At 37.8% G+C, this 26,389-nt stretch overlaps 2 protein-coding genes and 1 non-coding gene across 3 annotated transcripts; 1 reads left to right on the top strand and 2 right to left on the bottom strand.

Annotated features, from left to right (window-relative positions):
- Positions 1 to 669: 669 nt before the first annotated feature.
- LOC121242667 (eukaryotic translation initiation factor-like) lies at positions 670 to 9,183 on the bottom strand. The gene is made up of 9 exons (XM_041140583.1): positions 8,759 to 9,183; positions 7,493 to 7,564; positions 7,127 to 7,222; positions 6,090 to 6,290; positions 5,123 to 5,220; positions 3,039 to 3,126; positions 2,582 to 2,932; positions 2,212 to 2,457; positions 670 to 2,051 (listed from the first exon to the last, which is right to left on the bottom strand). The coding sequence occupies exons 1-9, from the start codon at positions 8,933 to 8,935 to the stop codon at positions 1,014 to 1,016; spliced, it is 2,367 nt and encodes a 788-aa protein (XP_040996517.1). The 5' UTR covers positions 8,936 to 9,183; the 3' UTR covers positions 670 to 1,013.
- On the bottom strand, positions 8,013 to 8,117 carry LOC121243812. The gene has a single exon (XR_005936296.1). It is a non-coding gene; the product is annotated as a small nucleolar RNA snoR103 (small nucleolar RNA).
- Positions 9,184 to 22,793: 13,610 nt separating the features above from the next.
- LOC121243488 (heat shock 70 kDa protein-like) lies at positions 22,794 to 25,314 on the top strand. The gene has a single exon (XM_041141607.1). It carries the CDS (start codon positions 23,023 to 23,025, stop codon positions 25,003 to 25,005), a length of 1,983 nt encoding a protein of 660 aa, XP_040997541.1. The 5' UTR covers positions 22,794 to 23,022; the 3' UTR covers positions 25,006 to 25,314.
- The last annotated feature ends 1,075 nt before the right edge of the window (positions 25,315 to 26,389 follow it).

Genomic DNA, 26,389 nt, shown 5'->3' with positions numbered 1-26,389 from the left:
CCTGTTGGAGCTTCTGCAGGCTGTAGTGATGAAGATTTTTGCCTACTTGTTTAGCCAACTCAAACTCACCTGTTACTCTATCCATGTAAAAGCACATCGAGTCCATATCTGATTTTCCAAAAGTTCTATGGCTTTTCTTGCATGGAGAATTACATCCAATGGTAGGCAACTCGACATATGCCGAGTTGCCAATGATAGACTGGCGGCTCATTTCCGAAGATGAAATACTATTCATCCTCCTTTTATTCATCTCTGATATGGCATTAAATAATTGGTAGATAAAATCATTTCACTTTTTTAATACCACATCAAGAGATGAATACGATGAATGCTATATAATTGAATAAAGGAAAAATCTATTCATCATCTATTTTCTTATCATCCTCCCATCATCTCATGGTATGGCATTAGATGATAAGTTCACAAATGAAATATAATAAATAGTCTCCAATCATCTAATGCCACATCATATGATGATAGGAAAATGATGGGAATTGAGACTATGAGTAGCATTACTTTTGAATAAAACACCAACCCTGGAATCCTAGCCCACATGAAGAGTACAAAAAGCACCATGCCAACCAACAACAGAACCCCCCACATAAGTAAAAAAGACGGTCAAATCTCAAGCAAGTATGGAGACCGAGAAATGATCGGTTTCCTCTGAAGTGAAAGGTAAAAACGCGGCATTTATGATCTATCAAGTTTAACAATAAACTAAAATTACTCAGTCAAGACAATAAAAAATTGATTGGAAAAAACTAATCGAATACAAAACAACTGGAACCCTTAAAGGGCCACTCTTCTCGAGCTATGTGGATTAGCCAAACTCGAGAACAAAATCCATGGCATTTATGGTTTGATTTCTTTCCTCAACAACACACTGCTATGACCTCAGGAAAAAAAAAATATACAACTTGATAAAAATACCTGCTTTTGCAGCTCCACCTTATCACATATTGTAGTGCAAATTGCTCTCCTCATTCAGAAGTACGTCTAGTTCTATATTAGGCTTACTGGAACAAACTCCGGCAAGCCTCAATATCAGATGCTTGTGAGTCCAACACACTTTGCCCAGCCCGAGAGGAACTAACAACTTGGACAGCTGCTTCAAAAATAGCCTTCTGAAACCGGTCATCTTCTACCTTCTTAAGAACCTCCTTTACCACCTTAAAATCCAATCCCCCAGCCAAAACTAAATTCCCAATAATTTCACCAAAATTATTTGGTGCTTTAGGTAAGTCGATGCCAATATCATCCAACATTAAGCCATAGTGCAAACATCCAGTCCCTATATCTCTAGCTGTGATAACCTTCCTAGCAAGCAAATACTCCAGAAGCTTGGCGACTGCTTCAACACATGGAGGACTTTTCTCTAGTCCAAGGGAGATGGCTTCCTTGACAACTTCGGGATGGTACACTGGAGACTTTAGTTCCTCCACACATTGTAATGCTTCATCCAAAAGCCGGATGCTGAAATATTCCTCCAGAAGAGAGATCGTTTTTCTCCGAAGATCATCCACATTCAACCTTGCAGCTGGAGCCTGTGGCTTCTCAGCAAGTGGAAGTGTAGATGCAGCAGGAACAGGTTTAGCAGGTGCAGGCTCAGCACCCAAACCAAAGTTGGAAGGACGAGCAGGAAGGGGCCCACTGCCCTGCAATAGGGCACTGGTCTTCCCACTTATAACACCGCCACTACCCTGAGGTAACAGCCTTGTGTTCAGTGACGCCGACTTGCCAATTAGTGGTGACTGACCACGTCCAGCAGGCTGCACAACTGAACCATCACCCCTTGACATTGAACGGTTGCGAGGTACCTCCCAATTGTCATTATCAAATCCGGGCATCCCAGGCATCTTCCTGGTTCCTGGCATTCCAGGCATCAAACCCCCAGAACCAGGTCGGGCTATAGGGAAACCCCCAGGGCTGGTATTCCCTTGAGCACCAGAAGTAATATTACGACTATTCCGAATGCTTGCAGTAGCACCAGGACGCAATCCAAGATTTTTCTCTGCTTCAGAATGTATTTCGGTGATGGTTTTCGCTGTTACCTGCAAAAGACAAGGTAGTAAAGAAATGATTAGAAGTTACAATCCAACACAAAATTACATTCATATTCATACCAGCTGATTTATCTTTTATTTTTTATTTTTATAAGTAATACCAGCTGATTATCTATATATAAAATAATCATGATAATAAGATGTCAACCTCTTCACGCCTGGGGACCCAATTGTTTGCTCTCAAATCAATAACATCACGAAGCATGAACCTCAGGCGTGGGACCAGCTGTGGGTTTGTGCTCAGTTCCTTCAATCGGCTGATGTACATGTCATTAATGCGCCGTGATCTTGGACCCTCATCAAGCTGCTTACCAATGGTGTTGAAGAACTGACATATGGCTTCCACATTTTCCTCAGCAGGACAGGACTTGCTATCAGGTGGTCCTAGAAGCTCCTGTTTCACATATGTAACCGACCAAAAGCAATATTAACGACAGTAAAGATATTTCAAAGTATCAAAAGTTGAAAGCACATTTAAAAATTTAGAGATCAAGCAACAAAGATGGGTAATTGAGAACCTGAACAATGTGGTGGACAATCTTTTCAGGTACCATCTTCTGCTTCAGAAGCTCTCCAATTAAACGGATGTTTCCAAGAGTCCGAAGTTTGATCAATCTCTCTTTATCCCTCCGTTCCATCTCTTGCTCAGGTGCAGTCATCTGCCTCACTTCTTCCCTCAATTTGCCAGCATTTTCAAAAGCCTCCTGGCACTTATCCAAGAGGACTCGCTTGAACGTAATTTCTTTACCACCAGGTTCATTAGATGGGAATGGTGGAAGCTTTTCATTAAGATCAGAACACAGAAGTGCATACATAGGACAAAATGTGGGTTCCAGCACAGCTTTTTCAAATATTAGCGAAATAACCTCCTGTGCAGCAAGTTAATTGTGAGTGGAATTTAAGACAAAGGTAGAAGTAAACAATAACACTACTTGGGTGGAGGCTATAAATATGTGAATTATTAAATTTCAAAACCTGCAAGATATCAGTTGACGTAATGCCGGAGTCAATGAGCTGACCCTTAAGCAGATCAAACTTCTCTGGGGTAAGTTTGTTCAAAATTCTGCATATGAATTGAAATTAATCCCTGTCAACCTCAAAAGCTTTAAACCAAGGCTATGCAATAGAGGAAAAAAAAGGGAGAGGTACAGAGGTTATTACATCTAATAAGTCGCCAATAAAGAGGAGAGGTACAAAGTTTCAAGAGCTTTTCTTTTTTTTCTTTTTTAAGACAAGACAGCTGATAGTTTGACATGTATGTTTACTGATTTGTTATGAGAAGAAATAAAAGTTTATTTATACACGTCTTATCTTGGGCCAAGACAGCTGATGGTTTGACATGTATGTTTACTGATTTTATCTGCTAAGTAATAAAAGTTTATTTATCCTCGTCTTATCTTGGATTATGTCTTCTTATCTTAGGCAAATATTAATCATTGTGAAGGGATAGAATTCATGCATTAGACAGCATAATTGGAAATTTCCTTGCAAAACTAGCATGCGTACATTTTACATAACCTAGCTAGAGTAGAATACTTTTAACATTCAAGATCCTAAAGCATTTTCCGGTAGTATTCTTGAATTCCAGATAGCACACCCCCGAGTTCCAAAATTTGGATACCAAAAATCTTGTCAGCAATATTGCAGAAACCATAGTTGATAATACTTTGTTCCTATTTACTCCAACTTTTAAACAATCCACATCACTTTGACTAATTCATAAAGTGAAAGCACTTTTTATGGGTAAAATCAATATTAGTAATAGCCCAGAGGGATGCAACCCATGTACACAAGAGGTATACAAGAGAAACACACCCAACTAACTAGATGATGAAAAAGAACAAAAGTGCATAAAATCTCTATATGCTAGCAAATTAAAAACTATTATGGGCAACCATCCAACTATGAAGAGATTAGAGCATAATGGCTTTCAACTCTAACATTGTCCTCTAGCCATCCTCAAGGTTCGTTCTAGTAGCACGCCGCTCCTGCCAAATGCTCTGCATCAAAAATAAAAAAGCCATCCTCCAAACACCAATGCTACTATGCCTTTCCAAAGGGTTTTTCCAACACATCAACCCTAGTCACCTCACAATCTAGCAAGAGATGATCGATATTTTCTCTACTCCACTTGCACATGCATGTGACACCCCAGATTGTGTATAGGAGGGTAGTGAATGGGATCTCACATTACTTAAGAAGGAGAAGTTCTTGCCTTTATAATGATTCCAAGGGCTCCAATCGTATCTTTAACTGGTCCCTTTGGAGACCTTCTTTGGGTCATTACAATACAAAACCACACCATTATGAAGATCTATCTTTTTCCTCATAATGTCCTTCATAGAAATCTTCTCAGGGTTTACCAATCAAAAAAGAATCTTCTCAGGGTTTACCGATCAAAAAATAATCTTCTCAGGGTTTATCATACGACAAAAAAATCCAACCCTCGAAAGAGCGTTGTTCCTTCATAAAATCTTCCAAGGGGATGAAAATCCAGCTTGATGGATGAATGCATGGTTGAAAGATTTGACCTTGTTTGTTCGTTTTTAGGAAGGAATCCCACATATTTTATCCTCCCCCCTTCCTCCCACCCTTACAGACCCTTACAGAATATACTTGACGCGTACTGAAGAGATTTCCTCCCAATCATATACTATCTGATAAAAGTAATATCCCGCTATGATCTTTTGTCTTGAGAAATGCATAATTTCTGCTACCAAAGCCAACTTACAGCTTTGAAATACTAAACAAAACGGAGAATACTACCTTCAAAGGTTGATCTCCGCACCAAGCATCAATCAACTCATCACCCACCACAAATTGACAAAACGAGAAAACGAGAAAAACCCCCCAACCTCTTCTAATATTTTCCCATATATCAGCCCCAAAAGGCCAATTACACTTGGTCAAGATGACTATTGTACGAATCTCATTGCACTTGGATTGTACTTTTGCACTCTTTAATGAATTCTTATTAGAAAACCAAAAAACGTCAGCACACAATACAGAAAAGACAAATTATGCAACTATTAAAACAAAAGATCTTCATGGTAAATTACCCCTTTACAGTCTTCAAGACACGATCCTTCTCAGAGAGACTTCCCCTTCTTACCGACCATGGCACCTCAGCCTTGACTAAAGCAGGAGCTGGTCCTCCCTGGTAATAAAAAACAACAACAAAACCAATAACTATGCAAAATCCATGAGAGAGCCAAGAATACAAAAAGGCAGAATTTTAATTGAGCACATTGTAAAAGCAGTTTAGATTAGAGTATTAGGTGTACACCTTACATGATCAAGTTGATCATGTAAGTTTAACGACATCAAAATCAAAACATTACCAAACATATTATGCAAAACTAGTACATACCACGCAAGAATCTTCTAAATGTGCACTCCTGGGATTAGTCGAGACTTTTGTCCCAGGCACCCAGTGCCAATTAAGAAAAAAGAATACTCTCAACACCTTATTGAAAGTTAAGAATGACCAATAAATGGTATACACACTTCTTGCCCTGAAGCAACACTATCGCAGAAAGGAGCTACAGAAAGCATTTGTGGGAGACCAACACTAAAGAAATGTTATGGTAGAAGTTAAAACTTCATTTAGAACAATGGGATAGAAAGAATGTGCAACTTGCAGTTCCTTCACTGAGCACAACAGAATGAACTAGTGCAAACCACATGACCTATATAGTCTAGGAGATGTTCCATATGTAGTAAGATACATTTTTTTTCAAATCAACAGTAACTTATGGCTGTATGCAACAAAAAAAAAAGTAGTTCATTGTCCAATTAAATAAACAAATATCACCCACAACAAGATATTGCACAAGTAATGACACAACATACTTTTGTTTGTCTACTATAATACCATAAGAAATTTTGGATGCAACACCCAAGTAGATATCAACTTCAATCGGTGTAACGGTTCAAAAAATACTCTATGGTGAAGCACACACCAATAGGATTTCAAAAGCCCAAACATAAACAGGCAATAATTATATTTCTTTATATATAACTTACCCCTTGGTTGGAAGAGATCTGGGCCCTCCCAAATTGAGAGTTGAGTTGGTCTTGGCGATTAAATTGATTGTCTTCCTGCAGTCTGGAGTCGAATCGGCCACCAAATTCCCTGCTCTCTCCAGAGGTAGGAAACTGTGCAGATCGAACACGCCAGTCACGATTATCTGGCTCAGAAGAACGGATCTGAGGATTCTGAGGGGGCTGGAGAAGGAATTAAAAAAAAAAAAAAAAAAAAAAGATTACACATAATATAACTATTCACAAAAGATGAATGTAGGAAAACTTCAAAGCTAAATAGAAGATAAATAAGATCATCGTTACTATTGCAAATTATGAATGCACAGATAACAACACTCACTCATATACAATTTCTCTAAAGAGAGAATTTTTGGGCCTTCATTCAATTTGTCAGCAAGTTTTCACCAGTGCCGTTAAAGGCATGCCTAGCTGTGCTTATAGCGCAAAGAGCCAGAGGAAAATAGTTCTTGCCTCAAAGAAAAAAAGTGCGGAACTTTTTTCTTACATGCAAAAAGCAGCAAGCAATCATGCTTAAAAAAATGGCAAAGCGCTAAAACGCACACTTTCATTTTTTTTATTGGAAAAAAAAAACCCTGGGTTTGAAGCCAATTAAATTTTACCATCAACTCATTACAACTCAATTTTTAAATTCAATTACACTATACAGCATTTCAGGAGATCAGTCTTTTTCGCTTGAACAAAAAAATATGAAAAAATGCAATTTTTAAAAAAGCACTTTGATTTTGTTTGCTCTTTATTTAGAAGTCAAACTGATCAATTAGTATACGGAACATTCTGACAGTTTAATTACGCCACATGTGCTCACCAAGGATTCCAAAAAATGATCCTGCATGGTAGTATGCCTATGTAGCAAACTTGAAGAACATAAATGACTTGACCCATATATAAAATCATGAACTTTATTTCAATAACTTTGTGCCTAGGCACAAGGCTTTTAAGCGCAACTGGAGCTTTTAACAACACTAATCATCCATGTTGGAAGTTGGACAGAAACTCACATTGGTTTCTCCACGACCCCAATTTTGTTCTTCACCAAAAAACTCAGCTTCGATTTCTCGTTTGATCTTTAGAACATCATCAGGGACTTCAACAGCCTGCAGGAAGAAAAAAAGTATAATAATCAAGCACACAATGAACATAAAAGATGGTAAAATGAACATGCAACTGCTCAACAAATGACGATCAACTCTCTCCTCATATGACCCATAAGTATGGTGGTACAAGTGAAAGAAGAAGACAATGATAACATATTAAGAATACTGGAAGTTATTAGAAATACGAAACACGGTAGCCAAGAGGATAGGGAAAAAAAGGAAAGGGAAAGGGAAAACAATTAAGCTGAAACAGCTGGAAGTTATTATTACCTCTCTAAGCTGCAACAGCTGGTCACGGGTGTACCGCACACGCTCACGACCCTCAAACCTCAAGTCTCCACTCTACAACAACAAAACAACTAAGGAGTCAAGAAGCTTCAAACATATTATAGTTCAATAGGCAGCATAGAATATAAATAAGCTGTAAAGAGAAGTTCAAGATAAGAGGAAGGCATTCGTGCATGAACAGTTGAGTTAACTATAACCCATAACAAGATGGTGTAAATCGCATGGTCATACACATTGACATACTAAGTTTACACATAAAATAACTGCTGCAAGTATCCCAATTGTCTTGCCTCATAACCTAGTATGTGCACATTCAAAAAAAAAAAAAAAACTCAATAGGTTGCCAAGTCTTAACACAAGTCAAGAAAGATAAAAAAACAAGAAAATTCTTATGTGTATGCCACACCGACTAAAAAAGAGAGAACCACCAACCGCCATAGACCTGATTCTCGTATCCTAAAATGAGCTTGCCCTATTCCATCCAAATCCCCCATATTGACGTCTATGTTTGTAGGTCCTTTGTGAGCAACACGGAACTCACTGCATGCCCACCTAAAGCCTACATATTGCTGTCTGTCCATATTTACAGCAGGTACACATACTGAGTGGCCCACCAAGAATTAGGACATTACCCTCAACTATGGCATCGCATTAAGCCCTCTAATGATGGCCTCAACTTCAAAAACCCGTTTTGATGCTTAAAAGGCATTCTCCCGTTAATTAATAGATAATAAGAAGATAAGATAGAAAAAGTGATACCGGGCTTGCGTATTTAAAGCGCCCTTCTCACTTTTAGAAAGTAAAGCGTTACACATTTTAGGCCCCTGAAAGCAAAACAGTGATTTCCAAACGCAAATCAAACAGTACCAAAAGCAGTTGTATTTATTCCCACCCTAACTCTTACCCAAAAAAGAGAATAAAAATAGCTAACAACAGTAACCCCATCCCTGTGGCCCTTTAAAATTTGTATAAGAACCATAATAAAAGTATATAAATCTCTCATATACATACGTAAGCCCTATAAAAGATCGAGAATTTCACGGAGCCCAACCCATCCCCAGCACAGAGCTCAATTCAAACAACAAAACCAGTATATTTTTCAGTATAAATTCCTCCACTAAAGTAAGAATAAGGGCAACTCATATCCAAATCCAATAAGAAACAGTAGTAAGCAAACAAAATCAAAACCAATAACTATATATTAAGAAAAATTAGATCCAAAAATATGAGTTGGGATTGGATGTAGACCTTCAGAGAGAAAGGAGGAGGAGCGCCGCCATGACGGAGGAGGGGAAGATCGGAGGAAAAAGAACCGAAAGAAGTGGCAGAATTGGAAGAGGATGAAGAAGAAGAAGGACCAAGGAGTCTGCCGCCGCGACCACCACCAGGTCTCAAACTCAGCACCGTCTGATCACCCTGCTGCATACCTCGGATCTTTCGCTCAGATGAAAATGGATAACAATCTCAGCCGCCCGATTAAGAACTTGGAAAACGAGAAGATTCAGCTGCCCGAGACGCTGAATCAGAAGAAACAGATATCAGATAGAGAGATTTTTAGAGATAGCGGCTTCAGGGTTCTCTCTCTTCTGCGAGAGAGAAAAGAAGAGAAGTGAAAGAAAGAGAGGCTGATGGAGCGGAAAAGCAAACCCTTGTATCTGTTTAGGTGAGTGACTGTGCGTCCGTGCGTTGTCCGTTGGATTACGAAATTTCCCTTTTTTTTATTCCAAATTATTTTTGAAATACTCTTGAAATACATTTTTTCGAATAATTTGTCTCGATTTCTTTAATTAACCAAATAAAAAGTAAGCTTTTAAAAAAATAAAAATTCAAATAAATCTCACAAAATGTTATCTCAAATATCTAAAGAGAAATTATATTTGCAATCGTAGAGTTAAGCGTCACGTAATACCTTTAAAAAAATAAGTAAACACGGATTCATATGAACAAAAATTAATTTTTTAATAATAAATTATATTCTTTTTCAAAAATATTACGCGTAACATGTACACTCTATAACTGTATCTAATATTATTCATATTAAATATTGTATTTTTTTGTGCAAATCGTAGTGTATGTTTTCGTTCTTCAAACAACTAGATATTGTATGTTTTCGTTTATGAAGAAATATAGACCCATTATAACACAAATTCATATATTGGTTAACATAAGAAATTGTAGATTCCACTCAATTGTAACATTTTCAATTTGTCCAGATGTTCATGGACATCGATGGAATGTGTTAATTCCATTGGATCCATCTTTGAAGACTAGGACAAATCAATTTCATGTAGATTATATATAGATCAATGATATATTATTTAGGGATGATGGTTCAATAGTCTTTAATCTAGCATGTAAGATGTATTGAATTCAAATCCAAATATGAATTATTGTTCTGACTTCTAATCGTTTAGATCTATTATATCTAGTTTAAGCGGATATGATGATATTATGATCACCTTCAATTGCCCTTTTTTTTTTTCTTTTTTTTTTTTTTTTTTTTAAATCTTCTACCTGCTATAAAGATATAAGTATTGTTATTTAATCTAGGGGTGGGCAGCTGCCCCGCCCCGCCCCGCCCCGCATGGAGAGGGCCTAGCGAGGGTGGGATGACCCCAGCAGGGCCCCGCCCCGCCCCCCGCCCCTGCTCCACATATATTTTCTTTTATTTATATATATATATTAATATATAAATAAATATATTGTATATAGATATATACAATTTATTAAAGACTTAAAATTATATTCAAATCATTTGATTGATTTGGCCTCCTAGGCTAACATTTATAGAGGAGGTCAAAACAATACAATAGTCATTCTTAAGCAATGAGGAACTTACTATTAAGTCTCTCATTGCTTAAAAATGACTATTATATTGCCTTGACCTCCTGTATAAAGGTTGGCGTAGAAGGTCAAATCAATCCAAAATCTAACTCTAATGAGTTTAAAGTTTTTTTATATTTATAAATTTTAATTTATTATTTAAATTATATTATAATTTGGGCCTAAAAAATATTTTTAGACCAAATTGTTTTTTTTTAAACACAATGGGGTGGCCTAAGCGGGGGGCGGGGCGGAAGGGATTTTTTCCTCCAAGGGCGGGGGAAAAACCCCCAACACCCGCATGGTGCGGGGCGGGGTGCGGGGGAGGGTACCCCCACCCCGCACTATGCAGGTATCACCCTTAATTTAATCATCTGAAACTTATCGCTTACTGCTCAGATAACCCCCTTGACGTGGCATTATTATGTGGTGCCAAGTTATTAATTAAAAATTTTAAAAAAAAAAACTCAAAATAAAATAGTGTTTGAAAACACCAAAAATAAAGACTAAAATCTTAGTTTTCCTCTACCGCTTTTGTATTTGTGCATTTTATTAATAAATTACGTGCCACCACGTGTTATATTAATAGGATCATCTGAACGGTAAGTTTTAAATAGTCAAATAATATTATTATAAAGACATTTGTTTCTAGTTATAAACCACGCACTCCATCACTTGTGAATATATGTTGACTCTTTTTGAGATTAACATGATAATATTTTGAGTTGTGGTTAGTAATTTGGAAAATACTCTAACTATAAAGGGATTAGGTAAAAGTAATCCTACAAACTGACGTGATTTGATATGATTTATTAGATTATAAAGTTATTTTTATTGTCAAATAAATTTAACAAATCAGATGAAGACACGTTAATTTATAAGATTATTTTGTATGAATCTTTTGTAGATGTAGTAGTCCTCTAATAATTTTATTGCCAACATATTAATATCATTTAGATGGGCTAAACAATTATACGAGTATAATGTCAGTGTTTCCTTTTTTTCTTGTGGGCAAGGACAATATTGGTGTTTCACAAACAAGATAAAGGGTATCTTTCAGTGCTGAGCTGTCACAACTTATCTCAAGCTTATTATTAATAAGACATACTACTTTTTTAATTTTTTATAAAATGCTATAATATATTTAAATTTATTTTATACATTCAAACACGTCTATCTTTATGGATCTACAAAATTCACTCAAATATCTTAATTCATTATTATTTATAGACTAATTCAAAAAATTTGAGATCATTTCAGGATCCAATTAAAGTGCGGTTTAGATAGTGAGATCATGAAATGAGATAATTTTAAATAAAAATTAAAAGTTGAATAAAATATTATTAGAATATTATTTTTTAATATTATTATTATTTTAAAATTAAAAAAAATTAAATTATTTATTATATTTTATATAAAAATTAAAAAAAACTATAATAATAAAAAAATTAAAATAAAATAAAATAAAACACTTTCATTATACAAACGTTTCCTTATCTTTCCCAAAATTCCATTTGATTCCTTAAAAAAGTTTTTACCTTTTCCCACAAAAACCCCACCGTTTTCAAACAAACACACACGAGAGGATGTTTGGAGTTTCAACTTCTTATAGCCGGTTTGCACTAACTATTGCCGGTTACAGGTTATGGTCCCCACAATCTCAACGCGACAGCGAACTCACTCGAACCCACACGTGCCGGTCAACTTCGGCTTTCAATCGTCCTACAATCCAACTTCTGTCGGTGACTCGTGGTAGGGGTAGGGTTTGGGACTACACGGTCGTGCCACGTGTAATAATCGTACGTCCCCTTCTCGTTAATTAATAATTGAATTAAGTATTTTTTAATAATATTATAATTTTTTTTAATATTTAAAAATATGAAAAATATATATTTAAAAAAATATAAAATCAACGAGAGCTCCTGGCGGAGCCATCCTTCTTTCACATCTGATGAATGGCGATTCTGTCTTTTTGCCAGATCTGGAAAAAGCCTTTTGTACTGTTTCCCAGTCCGTTGCATTACCAAATCTTTTGGTCTTGTGATACGTCTTGGTTTCCTTCCTTTTGGCTTTCGGCTTTTGCAATTTTTTTTTTTTTTTAGTACATATAAATAGTAAAAATATTTTATTCTATCTTATTCTTACAATTTTTTCAAATATTCATATAAAATATAATAAATAATTTAATTTTTTCAATTTACAAAAGAATAATAATATTAAAAAATAATATTCTAATAATATTTTATTCAACTTTCATCTCAACTCACTGCATCTCAACTTACTATCTTACGATTCTAAAGAGATTTCATAAAAATAAATTCATAAATTGACATGGTTTCATATAATTCGTAAGATATACTTTATAATAAAAATAGATTTATAATCTAACGTATAATATCAAATCTGTCAATTTATAAATTTACTTTTATACTATGTAGCGGAAAAAAGCAATGGTTGAATCTGAAAGCTAACAGTCGAAGAATAGATTGTGAAGTAAAATGAAGCGTTTAGTTTTATTAAAACGGGAATTTAACATGTTAGAGTTTGTATGTAAAAGTTAATAAAACGATTTGTTTTACCATTCCATTAAATTTAGTATAAAAGGGGAAATAACGATGCTCAATAAATCATATTGGAGATTAGTTTGTTCTTGTATGGAGGTTGGATCTTGCCTCAAATCAGATCCTCATTCTTTCAATAATTGAATCCAAAGTCATTCTTGATTCAATTCTTGTTCTGGTTTCTTTTCTTAAGATTTTTTCTAATATTTTGCAAAATCTCTTCGTAGTTAAAATATTTTTTTAAAATATTCAATACTAATAAATTGAATTGTATAAAAATGGCACAAGTATAAGAGCATTAGCATTGATTTCGTCAAAATTATCTCTAAAACTTGATGAAAAGTACATAATTTTTATAAATCTAAAATTTCTCTCATAATCGCACATTGAATTAGCCATTGAATTCATCAAAATAATAATATAATATTATTTTTTTAATAAAAATATTTTTATTTTTTTTTTATATTTTACAATTACACTAATCATATGTTAATTAATAATTAATTTGATTCTTACATTATTATTACAAGACGGTTAGAGATTAAACGTGAATAAAAAAAATATTTTGAGATTAAAAGTAAATAAAAAATTGATTTGATGAATAAATAGTAACCCTTTAAATTTGAAGAAACTCATCTATTTACTGTAGTTCAAAACTTCATATTTATCCATTTAGCTAATCTAATGCAACTCTATTTTAATAAAATTCATCATATTTTATATTTAGTTAAACTTTTGATAAAATTAATGTCAATACTCTAATTTATTCTCTCAACTTTACGTTCTAACCAAAGGAAAATACCACTCTCACCTAAAGTCGCTACCCAAAAAAAGATACTGATTGCCTTTTTTTCCACTTAATTGTTAATAAAGTGTTTTTAAATAAGTACGTGCTTTTAAAAAAAGTATTTAAAGGAATTTAAAAAATATACGAAAAAAAAATTGCACTGTTGTTTCAAAAATTCGGTACGGCTGTCGGTGGCCTAACCGCCTAACACCACCCCTAACCAAATTGACACATCGAAATTTTAAATTATCAAAATTTGACCTTTTACATCTTTTATCAGGACCTAATCACCACGATTGTCTCATATCACATGCAACATGTCAATTTCAGTAATATTTTTACATTAAAAAACAAGATCATTTGGATGAATGCTTTTATCGCCCAATGTTTTTATTCTTATTGTTCTCTTTCTCACGTTGGTTTACGGTTGATTTTGTTTTTAGAGATAATATTTACAATTTTAAAATATATAAATTCTGCATATTTATTATTTAAAAAATAAATAAATTTTTGATTTATATGTAACAATTCAAAAGATTTACAAATTGTATCTAATATTATTCATTTATTTTATAAGATGGAGGGCGTCCACATGAGCTCTTATGTCGTAACAACATGTAACATTAATAATTAAAATGGCAAAGAGTCACTTTATTGTATGGTCTAAAGGCTGGCTTTTAAGTCCAGCTGTATGAGATGTATATGGAGGACTATATATAGCCCCTCAAATGGTTTTCAGATAATTCTACAAAAAATATAGAATCTCTCTTTTTGTTCTCTCTTGTGAAAATATATAGGCTGTGGATTTAATAGTGAATATACTTCACCATCAAGAAGAGACGCTTGAAGTTTGTTAGATTATTTATTCAAACCGGATAAACTTGTAGAGTAACTCAATAAACTATACTTGAGGTATTCCGTTGTGTTCTCATACATATTTTCTATGAGAAGACTCAGTATATGTTTAGCTAAAGTATGAGCTTCTGAGTTTAGCTGCAGTTGTTATTAATGACAAGAGAAATGATTAGTACAAGTCTTAAATAGATAAGCTACATACAAGCTCTTGTAAAAAAATAGATCCTACCTTAAAAAACTGTAAAAAAATTATTATTTATTAGTAAAACTTATTATTTTATAAAATACTTGTATAGAACTTGTATACTTGAAGCTTGTATATAGCATTACTCATGTTGCATGAACCTATTTTATACTATTTTATCTACTTTTTCCTTATGTATATATGGGTGTATGTTGGTATTTCTCGCCTTTTTTTGTGTGTGTAAATGCACTTTTTATCAGCTTGGGTCGTTTCTTATTTCTTGTCACTTTTAATCATTCTTGAATAATCTCTTATTTATTTTGAAAAAAAAAATTTAAACATGACATGTAATTAGGAGGGAGTTATCTCTTTCAATCTATGTGTTAATGCATAAAACAGTACAATAGGCCAAAATGAAGGAAATAGTCATCTCGACCCACGATGACAGGTTGGGACGTTGAAACGATATCTGTACATACATCCATAGTAGTAGATAGTTAAAGAATACATGAAATGTAAATAAAGAAGGAGATGCACGTATTTACATAGTTAGGCACAGAGCTTACGTCTATGGGTCATTTGAATGATAAATCCACTAAGATATGAGTATTTTACAATCTCTCACGACCTCTTGTATCTCACAGTATAATGGGAGTTGGTGATTAGGCCCAGTCCACCTAGTTAGGAGATAAGGGACAAGAGGGGACAGGTGGCATGGGGCTATCAGGGGGTTAGGAGGGAGGGGTTGTCAGGAGGTATGGGGAACTGTCAGGGTGTCAGGAGATATGTGAGGTTGTCAGAGGAAATGAAAAAAAGGGAAGTTAACACACGCAAAGGGTCTGGTCCCCTCACTGCAGGCCGGGATGCGGAACAAGGAGATAGATAAAAAGCCTTCAACCAGATGACCAACAAACTTACTCTTCTTCCTCTTCTTCTTCAACCTTGGAAAGGAGCGCTCCAATGAGATTTTCTTCTCCAACAAGTAGATCTCTAACTTTCTTTGTACAATGAGATGTGAGGGATCATGAGTGACTGTAAACAAATACATTATAGTGAAAGCTCACCAAACCTCATGGACATAAGCCTAGTGCCAAATCACGTAAATCTTTGTGTCTCTCTCTTTGTTTTTTTTACACTTGTCTGCTATGGATGTACGCATCGTTACCGTACAGCCGCAGTGGAACACTGCCGAGGCCTCAAATAACACCAATCGAGGCCCAAGTCGCCACAGTGGGTCGGGAATAACTTTTTCTATCCTTCTGGCATGTTGTCCGATTTTTACAGCATCAACATTGACGCCGTCTGTGAGATCTTAGTTCTTCTCTCTGCCGAAGGTGGGAGAATGACCATTTTTTGACACACTAAATAAATCATCTAACGAAAAGATAAAACCCTCCCAAGTGAGTATTCTCAATTTTTTAAAATTTACGTTTACAAAAATGGGTGGACGGTGAGGAAAGATTAATTTCCCAAGCAAGAAATCAAGCTCCTCGCCGCTGCTTTTAGTCCACTTTAACACACTATGCAAGAGAAAAACAAAGTCCCGGGCACTCACACTTTTGAGTCGCTAGAGGGCAAATATCACACAAGACAATGTAAAAGTGCAGTGCATGGGTCAGCACCGTGCACTTAAGTGCACTGTGCCATGCACGTCTGTCGGGCATGCACAGTGCTCGAGAGCACCCCAAGCGCACCCGAGTTTCGCAACACCGCGCCATGAGTTCAGTTGGGCCGCTAGCGGTCACCACCTGGACCGCCGACGGTTTCTGGCTCCGTGACCATGGCCCCTGTCTCCGGGGGACCGTGAACAGTGCCCTTCCACACCCACCGTGTGCAAGGAAACCACTGCTGGACTCCACCTTCCCGGTGGCCAACTTCGCTCCACAATGCTCAAGCAGGACTGAAACGGGCTCTCCTCTGCTCTGGTCCCTCCAAGGCTACCCTATGGAGGGCAACACCTCCACCATGGGAGCAATATACAAACTCCCCTTAGCTCGGGCAACACCTCCACCGCACAGGAGCAATCTGCAAACTCTCCTCAGCACGAGAGTGAGCTGCACCAAGCCCTCCTCAGCTTGGGCAACCACCTCAACTACCCAGGACTCGGACGCCACTGCACAGTGCTTGGACACAATCTCTACTTGCATGGGGCTCAAACGGGACTTGCTTACTAGGCTGGGACAGTGCCCCACTTGCAAGGCTCACATAGTGCTGTGCTTCTACGGCTCAAACAGTACCCCATTTGTAGGGCTCGGGCAGGACTCGCTTACACGGCTTGGACCATTCCTCACTTGCTCAGACCTGGTTCCTCGATTTCTCGAGACTTGTCGGACCCCACGTTGGGTTGAACCTGCGTGTCCCAAGCAATGGTGCTCACAGATTCTAGAGAGAGAGAGAGAGATGAGAAGCAACAGACAACAGCGGACAATTTTCGGTCAAGCAAAAATTGAATACAGCAACTAAAAACTTTCCGGTATTGTCTCTCTCAAACTTTGTGTGAATTTTAGAACTACTGACAAAACTGCTTCCTAGGATGTGGAGCACCGACCATGTAGCCCAGCCGGGCGTGACCCAGACGTCATAATATGACCATCGGGACAAATTTTTTGGCACTAACGTGCTTGTGGATGCGGTCACCTTACTCGGCAGATAACTTCCCAACAGCTAACGACTAGTATTTTAAGCTTGTGCCATGCATGTGAAATATGCACCATGCATGAGCCCCGCACGAAACACGTAGTGGAGAACAAGGAACAACCCTGCCCCATGCAACATGCTCCACCAACTTGCTCACCCGGGCTCCCACAGCAGGCTCACTCGTACTCCCCTAGCAGACTCTCCCAGTGGACTTACTCGGGCTCTCCCAGTGGACTCTCCCAGCGGGCTCACCCGAGCTCCCCCAGTGGGCTCACCGGGACTCCCCCAGAGGGCTCACCCGGGTTCCCCCAGCAGGCTCACCCGGACTCCCCCAACAGACTCTCCCAACGGACTCACCCGGGCCTTCCCCAGAGGGCTCTCCTAAAGGGCTCACCTGGACTCCCCCAGCGAACTCTCACCCGAACTCTCCCAGTGGACACATCCGGACTATTTTAGTCAAACCTCAACAGTGACACATCTCCAAACTTCGTCGAGCTCCGACAGAGTAATTTAGCACCGACAAAGCGTCTCACACTACAAGCCCAGTCCCTCGGCTGGCCATGATGCATTGACTAAAGGCCAAAACCTCTCGAGCTTTCCCCTTCACAGCCAATCAGGCACAAGTTCATTGACTTGCCGACCTTCATGCACCACAAGCCTAGTCCCTCGGTTGGCCACGATGCATTGTCTAAGGGCCAGGGCCCCTCGAGCTCTGCCCCTTCATAGCCAGTCTAACACGAGTCACTTGACTCGTCGACCTTCGTGCAATGCATGGTCACGATGCATTGGCTAACGGCCAAAACCTCTTGAGCTTTCCCTTTCACAGCTAGTCAGACACAAGTCCCTTGACTTGCCGACTTTCGTGCACCACAAGCCCAGTCTCTTGGCTGGCCGCGATGCATTGGCTAAGGGCCAGGCCTCCCAAGCTCTACCCTTTCACAGCCAATCGAGCACGAGTCTTTCGACTTGCCTACCTTCAAGCTACAAGCCAAGTCTCTAGACTCACCATGGTACATAACCGTAGCCAGCAGATCACCTAAGGGAACGAGCATTTGGAGTTAACAAGCCTCCAAGCTCTATAACTGCCTAGGGCGGGTTACTTTCGGGAACAAGCTGACGGGCTCGACAACCGCCTAAAGTGGACCTGGGGTCGACGGGCCCTTTGACCGCTTTGCGTGGGTTATTTAACACTAACAACAAATCGGAAATGAATGCATCAAACGAACATACACTTTACAAATAAACATCCAAGCTCCGCGCTCACATCATTCACGGTCTAGCCAATCTCCCACCATATCTAAGCTCTGCGCTCGCATCATACGTAGTCAAATACTCTCCACCTAAATTCGCCCCTGGAGGCACTTATTACTTAGCACAAGCAGATTATTTTGTTCTCTTATTGACAACTATTTGCTACATATTTTATCCTAAACAATATCAACGACTTTTGTTAAAGCAGAGAGATAAAACACCAGGCCCAACCCACCAAATTAGGAGCTAAGGGACATGAGACATGGGGCTGTAAGGGGGGTCAGGCGGTAGGGATGTCAGGAGGTATGAGAGGTTGTCAAAGGAAATAGGAAAAAGGAAGCTGACACACGTAAAGGGGTTCGGTCCCCTCACTTGCAAGCCGGCATGCGCAACAAGGAGATAGATTAAAAACCTTTAGCCAGATGACCAACAAACTTCTTCTTCTTCCTCTTCTTCTTTAACCTTAGAAAGGAGTGCTCCAGTAGGATTTTCTTCTTCAACAAATGAATTTTCAGCTTTTTTTGTACAGTGAGATGTGAGGGACCATGAGTGACTGTAAACAAATACATTATAGTGAAAGCTCACCGAACCCCGTGGATGTAGGCCTAGTGCCAAACCACGTAAATGTTTGTATATCTCTCTCTTTGTTTTTCCTACACTTGTTTGTCATGAACATACGCACCGTCGACATACAGCCGCACCGAAATACTACCAGGAGCCCTAAATAATACTGATTGAGGTTCAAGTCGCCACAATAGACCGAAAATGACTCTTTCTCTCATTTCGACATGTTGTACAATTTTTACAATATCAAGAATCACTTTAATCTAGAGAAGATAATCTCTGAAATCTCTCGTGGCAAGATTGAAGAAGAATATCCCAAGTCCTCTCGCCGTAGTCCCTTTTCTTTGATCCCAAATCATCCCTTTTATCGAGGCCTTTAGAGTGAGAAATGTATGCTTTATATCATTTCACTATCACTTTTACGTGTCTGACTTGCCTTCCTTACCTCTATCTATTTGTCTTGTCTTTTTCATTACTTATTTTTCTCTCTTACATTCTGATTGTCTTGGGTAAATACTGAGTAGATGAGGCTAAAATTACCTTTGGTAGTCAGTCTTTTTTAATATATATTTATTGACAATTCTTGATGATATTCGTTACTCCATCGTGGGTGGAAATATTAGCACACGTTACATTTATTTCTCTTGGACATATACAATCACATTTGAAGACGTACGACATTAGCTTCGTTGATAGAAAGGACAAATAAAAGAGACCAAAATATTAATTACAGAGCTATATATGCGAGGGAGTCAACCTGATATTGTCTATATATTTTATTTTTATTTTTCAATCACTTTGATTTTATTTTTCCCTTTTGAGAAGGAGAGGTGTTGAGAAATCTAAAAACTGAACATATTTATAATCTAACATAATACATTAATTTATAAATTTATTTTTGTAATAATGTTACATGTATTTAGATTTTTATGTACAATATTTATTTTGTTAATTTTCTTTTAAAGTTTAAAATTTATCATTTTTAGCATATAAATATTGGATTATTTCAAATATCCCATTATTGAAAATACAATGAAACTTTTAATAGTTTATAAGTGAATGAATTTCACTATAGATAAATGGGACACAAGGGTAGACGCACACGTGCACGATGCATTGACGCTTTAGTTGCATTTAGCACTTACACAAGTGATGGAATTTTTTACTTAAATGAAATGATGTGTTCTTTTATCTTTTTTTACAGTTATTGTTAACTGTCAATTATAGTTATTTTTACACATTTTCAGATAGTAACTGTTTTATTTAAATTCAAATTGAAACTGCAACTATTGCTATTGTATTGAGGGGTGTAATCGGTCTGGTTTGATCTAATTTTGGACAAAATTTAGGACCGAATCGATATGTACCGGTTTTATATTTTTCAAAATTGATTACGCACCGATTACCCTCCTAAACCGGTACTAATGGTTTTACCGGTTTCTGGTCCGGTTTTTCAATTTTTTAAAATGTTAGTTTGTTATTAAAAATCTGTTAATAAAAAAAAAAATTTGGTTCAAAAAATTTGTTTTATACTTTTATTCCAAAATTTGTTACTAATACTATTACAAAAATCTGTTTTACTAAAAAAAAAAAAAATGTTTTTCTAAAAAACTTTGATTTACTAAAATCTACTTTACTAAAAACTACTTTTTCAAAAATTTGCTACAAACCTATAAATATAACTACTACAAAAATTGAGAAAAAAAGAGATCTGCAATAAAAGAAAAATGTCCAAAAGTCCAACAAATTACAAGTCCAAATACTAAAAGTTCAACAAATTAAAAGTCCAAATCATTTTCAACAAAAAAAGTGGGTATTGAAGAACTTTCTAGGTCTTCCATGAGTTATACACAAAAGGGAAAAAAATAAGCATAACAATTAAAACAAATTACTAATATGATATACACTTTAGAGACAGTTAAGGAATAGATGAATGATTTTTCATACCTGTATCAAATTTCTCAAACTGCTCAACATCATCCATTAAAGTGCGAATGTTAATCGGAGTAGAAGAAGTGAGCCAAAACAAGCCTCTGATCTACATGCCATAACACACCTTTGATCTATGTGATCATTAGTCAAGTTGGCCCAAATCAAACACACCTCTAATCTACATGCCATAATTCATCAGAGAGGTCACGTACATGTCCCCCATATACTCTAATAACATTGCACTTTCAGGTAATTTCACAGTCAGAGACTCATAATCACAAAACCCTAATAATTATAAAACAATCACAAGCCTCTGATCTACATGCCTCTGATCTATGTGATCATTAGTCAGGTTGGCCCAAATCAAACACACCTCTAATCTATAACACAATCATAAACACAATCACAAAATCCTATTGATTCATATCAGATTTCAAGTAACAAGTAATGAAATGGAAAAAAAAAAAAAAATTGGAGAAACATTACTGTGAGGTGAGGCCATAAGTCCGAGAGGGGGGAGGTTCGGCAAAGAGGCGAGGCAGAGAGACAGAGACGAGAGGCAGAGAGGTGAGGTAGGTTCAACAGTGAGGTTCGACCGTTCGACGACGAGAAAGAGGTAGAGAGGCGAGGAAGGCATGTTCTAGGGTTTATTGAATTTATTCGGGCATTCTTTGCACCTTCGTAGAGTCTAAACGACGTCGTTCCCTATTGGTTTCTGGACATTTGGAGAGGAAATGACGCCGTTTTCCTCCGTTTCCTGTTGGTTTCTTGAATTTCTTCAATGGTTTGGTTCTTCTTTATTATTATATTAGTATAAGTATAATTATAGTCTATTTTAGACTATTAGTAATAGTTATTAGTATATCTATTTAATATATTAGATTATATAATAATATTAATATTAGACTATTAGTATTGGCTATATATTAGTATTAGTTATCTATTAGTATTAATTATATATTAGTATTAGTTATAGTGATTTAGTATAACTATATCAGTATAACTATAACTATAATCTATATTAGACTATTAATATTAGTTATATATTAGTATTAGTCATAGTGAGTGATTTTTCTTTCTTTTTATATATTATATATAAAACTTATATATATAAAATATTTAAATAGTGTTGTATCCTAAGGACAAAATTGTCAATTCTCTTTTGTAGAACTCAATTTGAGTGGGAGGTAATATTTGTCTAAGAGACAGATTAACAATCGCCTTACAGTATATCATCTGTAATCTCTATTTGCTATTATTATTTTCTAACAATAAATGGCTGACATAAATTTTTTTAATTTTTCTTAAGTGTAATTAACATATTTCTTATTTTCTTGATAGGTGGCTAAAATTTTTCACCCTTAAAAATGACATCAGAAGAACGATCAAAACAATTATTATTTTTGAAGAAAACAATTATTATTATTTTTTTACAAGTGGAAAATCGGTACTTTTGTGTTGTATGCCACCGGATATCCACGTGTACAAGAATCCGTAAGCAAGCTGCCACCTCTTCCTCACCGTCACTCTACTCACACGTCGAAAAAAACCACCGCCTGACCGACTCAAAATGTGAAGGCCACATTTCCGAAGTACCCTCCGTAGTTCCCCGTAATTCACTCCTACAAAACAATGGTACTTTAGTAAATTATATCAACTTCAGCCCTAATTGTTTTTCGAGCTAACCTTCGTCCCCGCGCTCAATCTCCAGAACTCTCCAGTCCACACTCTGATACTCCACTCAAATTTTCCCGAACTTCCTCAGACATCTCTCTATCGAAGATACTATAAATTCGCGGTTTCTCTTCTAAACTCACCTCCAGATTCTTGTACTCAAAGCAACTCAAAAACAGCTTTCGAAGCTCTGAAACATAGACCGACTTTTTTTTCTTTGTTGTGTGAATTGTGAGTTTTTAGCATGGCGGCCAATCCTGAAAAAGGTATAGGCATCGACCTGGGCACAACCTACAGCTGCGTAGGAGCTTGGCTTAACGACCGCGTCGAGATCATCCCCAACGACCAAGGCAACCGTACTACCCCGTCGTACGTAGCGTTCACCGACACCGAGAGACTGGTCGGCGATGCAGCGAAGAACCAGGTGGCCATGAACCCGGAGAACACAGTTTACGACGCCAAGCGTCTCATCGGGCGGCGATACTCCGACCATTCTGTCCAGAACGACATGAAGCTCTGGCCCTTCAAGTTGATCCCTGGTCCCGGCGACAAGCCTCTGATCGTGGTCAGGCACAAGGGTGAAGAGAAAAAGTTTACCCCAGAGGAAATATCCTCCATGATACTGGCGAAGATGAGGGAGATAGCAGAGGCTTTTCTGGGTCAGCCTATAAAGAACGCGGTGATCACGGTCCCGGCTTATTTCAACGATTCGCAGAGGCAGGCCACGAAGGACGCTGGGGTCATTGCGGGGGTCAATGTTATGAGGATTATCAACGAGCCAACTGCGGCTGCTATCGCTTACGGGCTGGACAAGAAGGGCACGAGGAAAGGTGAGCAGAACGTGCTCATTTTCGATCTTGGTGGCGGCACTTTCGATGTATCTATGTTGTCGATCGAGGAGGGTATTTTTGAGGTTAAGGCCACGGCGGGTGACACTCATCTTGGGGGTGAAGATTTCGACAACAGGCTGGTGAATCACTGCGTGTCCGAGTTTCGGAGGAAGCACAAGAAGGAAATCAGTGGCAATGCGAGAGCGTTGAGACGGCTGAAGAATGCGTGCGAGAGAGCCAAGAGGGCGCTGTCTTCGACGACGCAGACTACCATAGAGATCGATTCTCTGTACGAAGGGATGGATTTCTACACGACGATCACGAGGGCGAGGTTCGAGGAATTGAACATGGATTTGTTCCGGAAATGTATTGAGACGGTGGAGAAATGCCTGCGAGATGCGAAGATCGACAAGGGCCAAGTTCATGACGTGGTTCTTGTAGGCGGGTCCACTAGGATTCCCAAAATTCAGAACATGTTGCAGGACTTTTTCAATGGGAAGGAGCTTTGTAAGAGTATTAATCCCGATGAAGCTGTGGCTTACGGTGCTACGGTTCAGGCCGCGATTCTGACCGGCGAAGGGAGCGAGAAAGTGCAGGACTTGTTGCTGCTCGATGTCACGCCGCTTAGTCTTGGGCTCGAAACTGCTGGTGGTGTTATGACAACTCTGATTCCGAGGAACACGACGATTCCGACGAAGAAAGAACAGATTTTCTCTACGTATTCGGATAATCAGCCTGGGGTTTTGATCCAAGTCTATGAAGGAGAGCGAGCTCGGACCAAGGACAACAATCTTCTCGGCAAATTCGAGCTCTCGGGCATCCCTCCCGCACCCAGAGGGGTTCCTCAGATCAATGTCACCTTCGACATAGACGCGAATGGAATTTTGAATGTCGCGGCAGAGGACAAGACAGCTGGTGTGAAGAACAAGATCACCATCACAAACGAGAAGGGAAGGCTAAGCAAAGACGAGATTGATAAGCTGGTGCGAGATGCAGAGAAGTACAAGGCAGAGGATGAGGAGGTGAAGAAGAAGGTGGACGCAAAGAACGCACTGGAGAACTACGCGTATAACATGAGGAACGCGCTGCGGGACGAGAAGATAGCGAGCAGGTTGGACCCGGCAGACAAGGAGAAGATCGAGAAGGCAGTGAACGAGGCATTAGAGTGGCTGGAGAAGAACCAGTTGGCGGAGGTGGACGAGCTCGAGGACAAGCTGAAGGAGTTGGAGGGGATATGCGGTCCTGTCATTGCTAAGATGTATCAGGAGGGTGGTGGTGGTGGTACTGGAGATATGCCACCCGGCGGCGGCGTGCCTGGTGGTGGCTATGGTGGGGGCGGCGGCAGCTCAACTGGTTCAGGTTCAGGACCAGGGCCGAAGATTGAAGAGGTTGATTGAGGTTAAAGACTGAGGTTTATTTACGTATGTAAGTGGCTGCATCTGCATGGGGTTAGCTTTTTGTTCTGTCTCTTTTTGTGAGGTAAGTGGGTGGGCATTTGGAGTCAGTCGAGTCTATCTATGTCTAGTTATATGTAAAGATTGTAATGTTGGGTTTTCTAGTTTTATTAGCCTCTATAAATAAAGCTACCTTTTGAGTTATGGTACCAAACTGATTCAAACTTCTACTTTGTATTCCAGTTTGGCACATTTAGCACGTGTGTTTATCTTATCTTTGCCAATACTAAGTAACTATGCCTGTTCTGGATATGTTTGCTCTATGTTTTGATGTCTTTCTTAGTAATGACCAAAGTTGGATTTTTAATTGCTGTATGTCATACCAGTGACAGGCGTGATTATGTCGTTTCATCTGGGCCGGGTTGATATAAAATTGGTAAAGAAAATAATATTATGTCGACTGTGTTTCTTTCTTCAATTTGACTGCTCATTTGTTTTATTTATTTAATAATTAAAAAAGTGACTAAACGAACAACGTGATTAAAATGATTTATCCGAATCAATGTCAAATGTTATTTTTTTCTAGAATTTCTATACACAGAACAGTAATGCTTTATAGTTTATTCTAGAATTTCATATAGCTATAATCTTGAGTTTAGCTTGATTTCCTACTCAAAATGCTATTTTTGAGGTTTGACTTAATTGTTAGTTGATCCTGGCTCGACTCTAGTTTAAGCAACCTTAGTTCGACATTTTGCTCGAGCGAACTCTTTGTTAGCTCGAACGAGCGCCTGCCATAAAACGTCTGCTTGACACTGTTCGACAATCCGCTCGAGCGAATATTCTGAAATCTGGATTCTCGCATTGTGGACTATAAATACATGCTTTTCTCATGTATTTTTCAACTCATTAGCAGCCAAACATTGTAGAGAGAGAATCCTTTTGTAAAGAATCCTAAGAGTTCTATTGGGCATATTGAGGTTTTGAAATTGAGAATTTTGTGATTGATCTTTTGTACTCCATCTCTGTTGATAGTAAATTTGTTGAGACTGATCCCGACAGTGAACATAGGCTTACATTGAGCCAAATCACTTAAATCTTGGCATTCTTTATGTGATTGTCGTTATTTCTTTTATTTACTTCCGCTGCTATACTTCAATTTAACATTTGAAAATTGGTTTATCCCAACATATAAAATTGTCATTAAAATTTATAAAATTTAAATCAATAAGAACTTCACTCATTATTGAGTGAGAATGACAAATTGATTTCATGAAGGTCCAGAATCGCAACCAAACTCAATTACTAACCCGGCTCGGCCCAAGACACAGCCCAGCCATGGCCCACCACGCATATTCAGAAAAAATGTGGATAAGAATAAAGAAGT

The sequence above is a fragment of the Juglans microcarpa x Juglans regia genome, chromosome 8D (assembly GCF_004785595.1).
Source record: "Juglans microcarpa x Juglans regia isolate MS1-56 chromosome 8D, Jm3101_v1.0, whole genome shotgun sequence".
Classification (NCBI taxonomy): domain Eukaryota; kingdom Viridiplantae; phylum Streptophyta; class Magnoliopsida; order Fagales; family Juglandaceae; genus Juglans; species Juglans microcarpa x Juglans regia.
This window is presented reverse-complemented; position numbering and strand designations above follow the sequence as displayed.

Bases quoted from the DNA above. Each gene is read 5' to 3' on its own strand.
- LOC121242667 (XM_041140583.1), bottom strand. From the start codon at position 8,935: ATGCAGCAGGGTGATCAGACGGTGCTGAGTTTGAGACCTGGTGGTGGT. The intron at 6,291-7,126 runs GTGAGTTTCTGT...TTCCTTCTCCAG, and splicing joins GGGGTCGTGGAGAAACCAAT to CCCCCTCAGAATCCTCAGAT. The intron at 2,052-2,211 runs GTTGACATCTTA...TGTCTTTTGCAG, and splicing joins GGGTCCCCAGGCGTGAAGAG to GTAACAGCGAAAACCATCAC.
- LOC121243488 (XM_041141607.1), top strand. From the start codon at position 23,023: ATGGCGGCCAATCCTGAAAAAGGTATAGGCATCGACCTGGGCACAACC.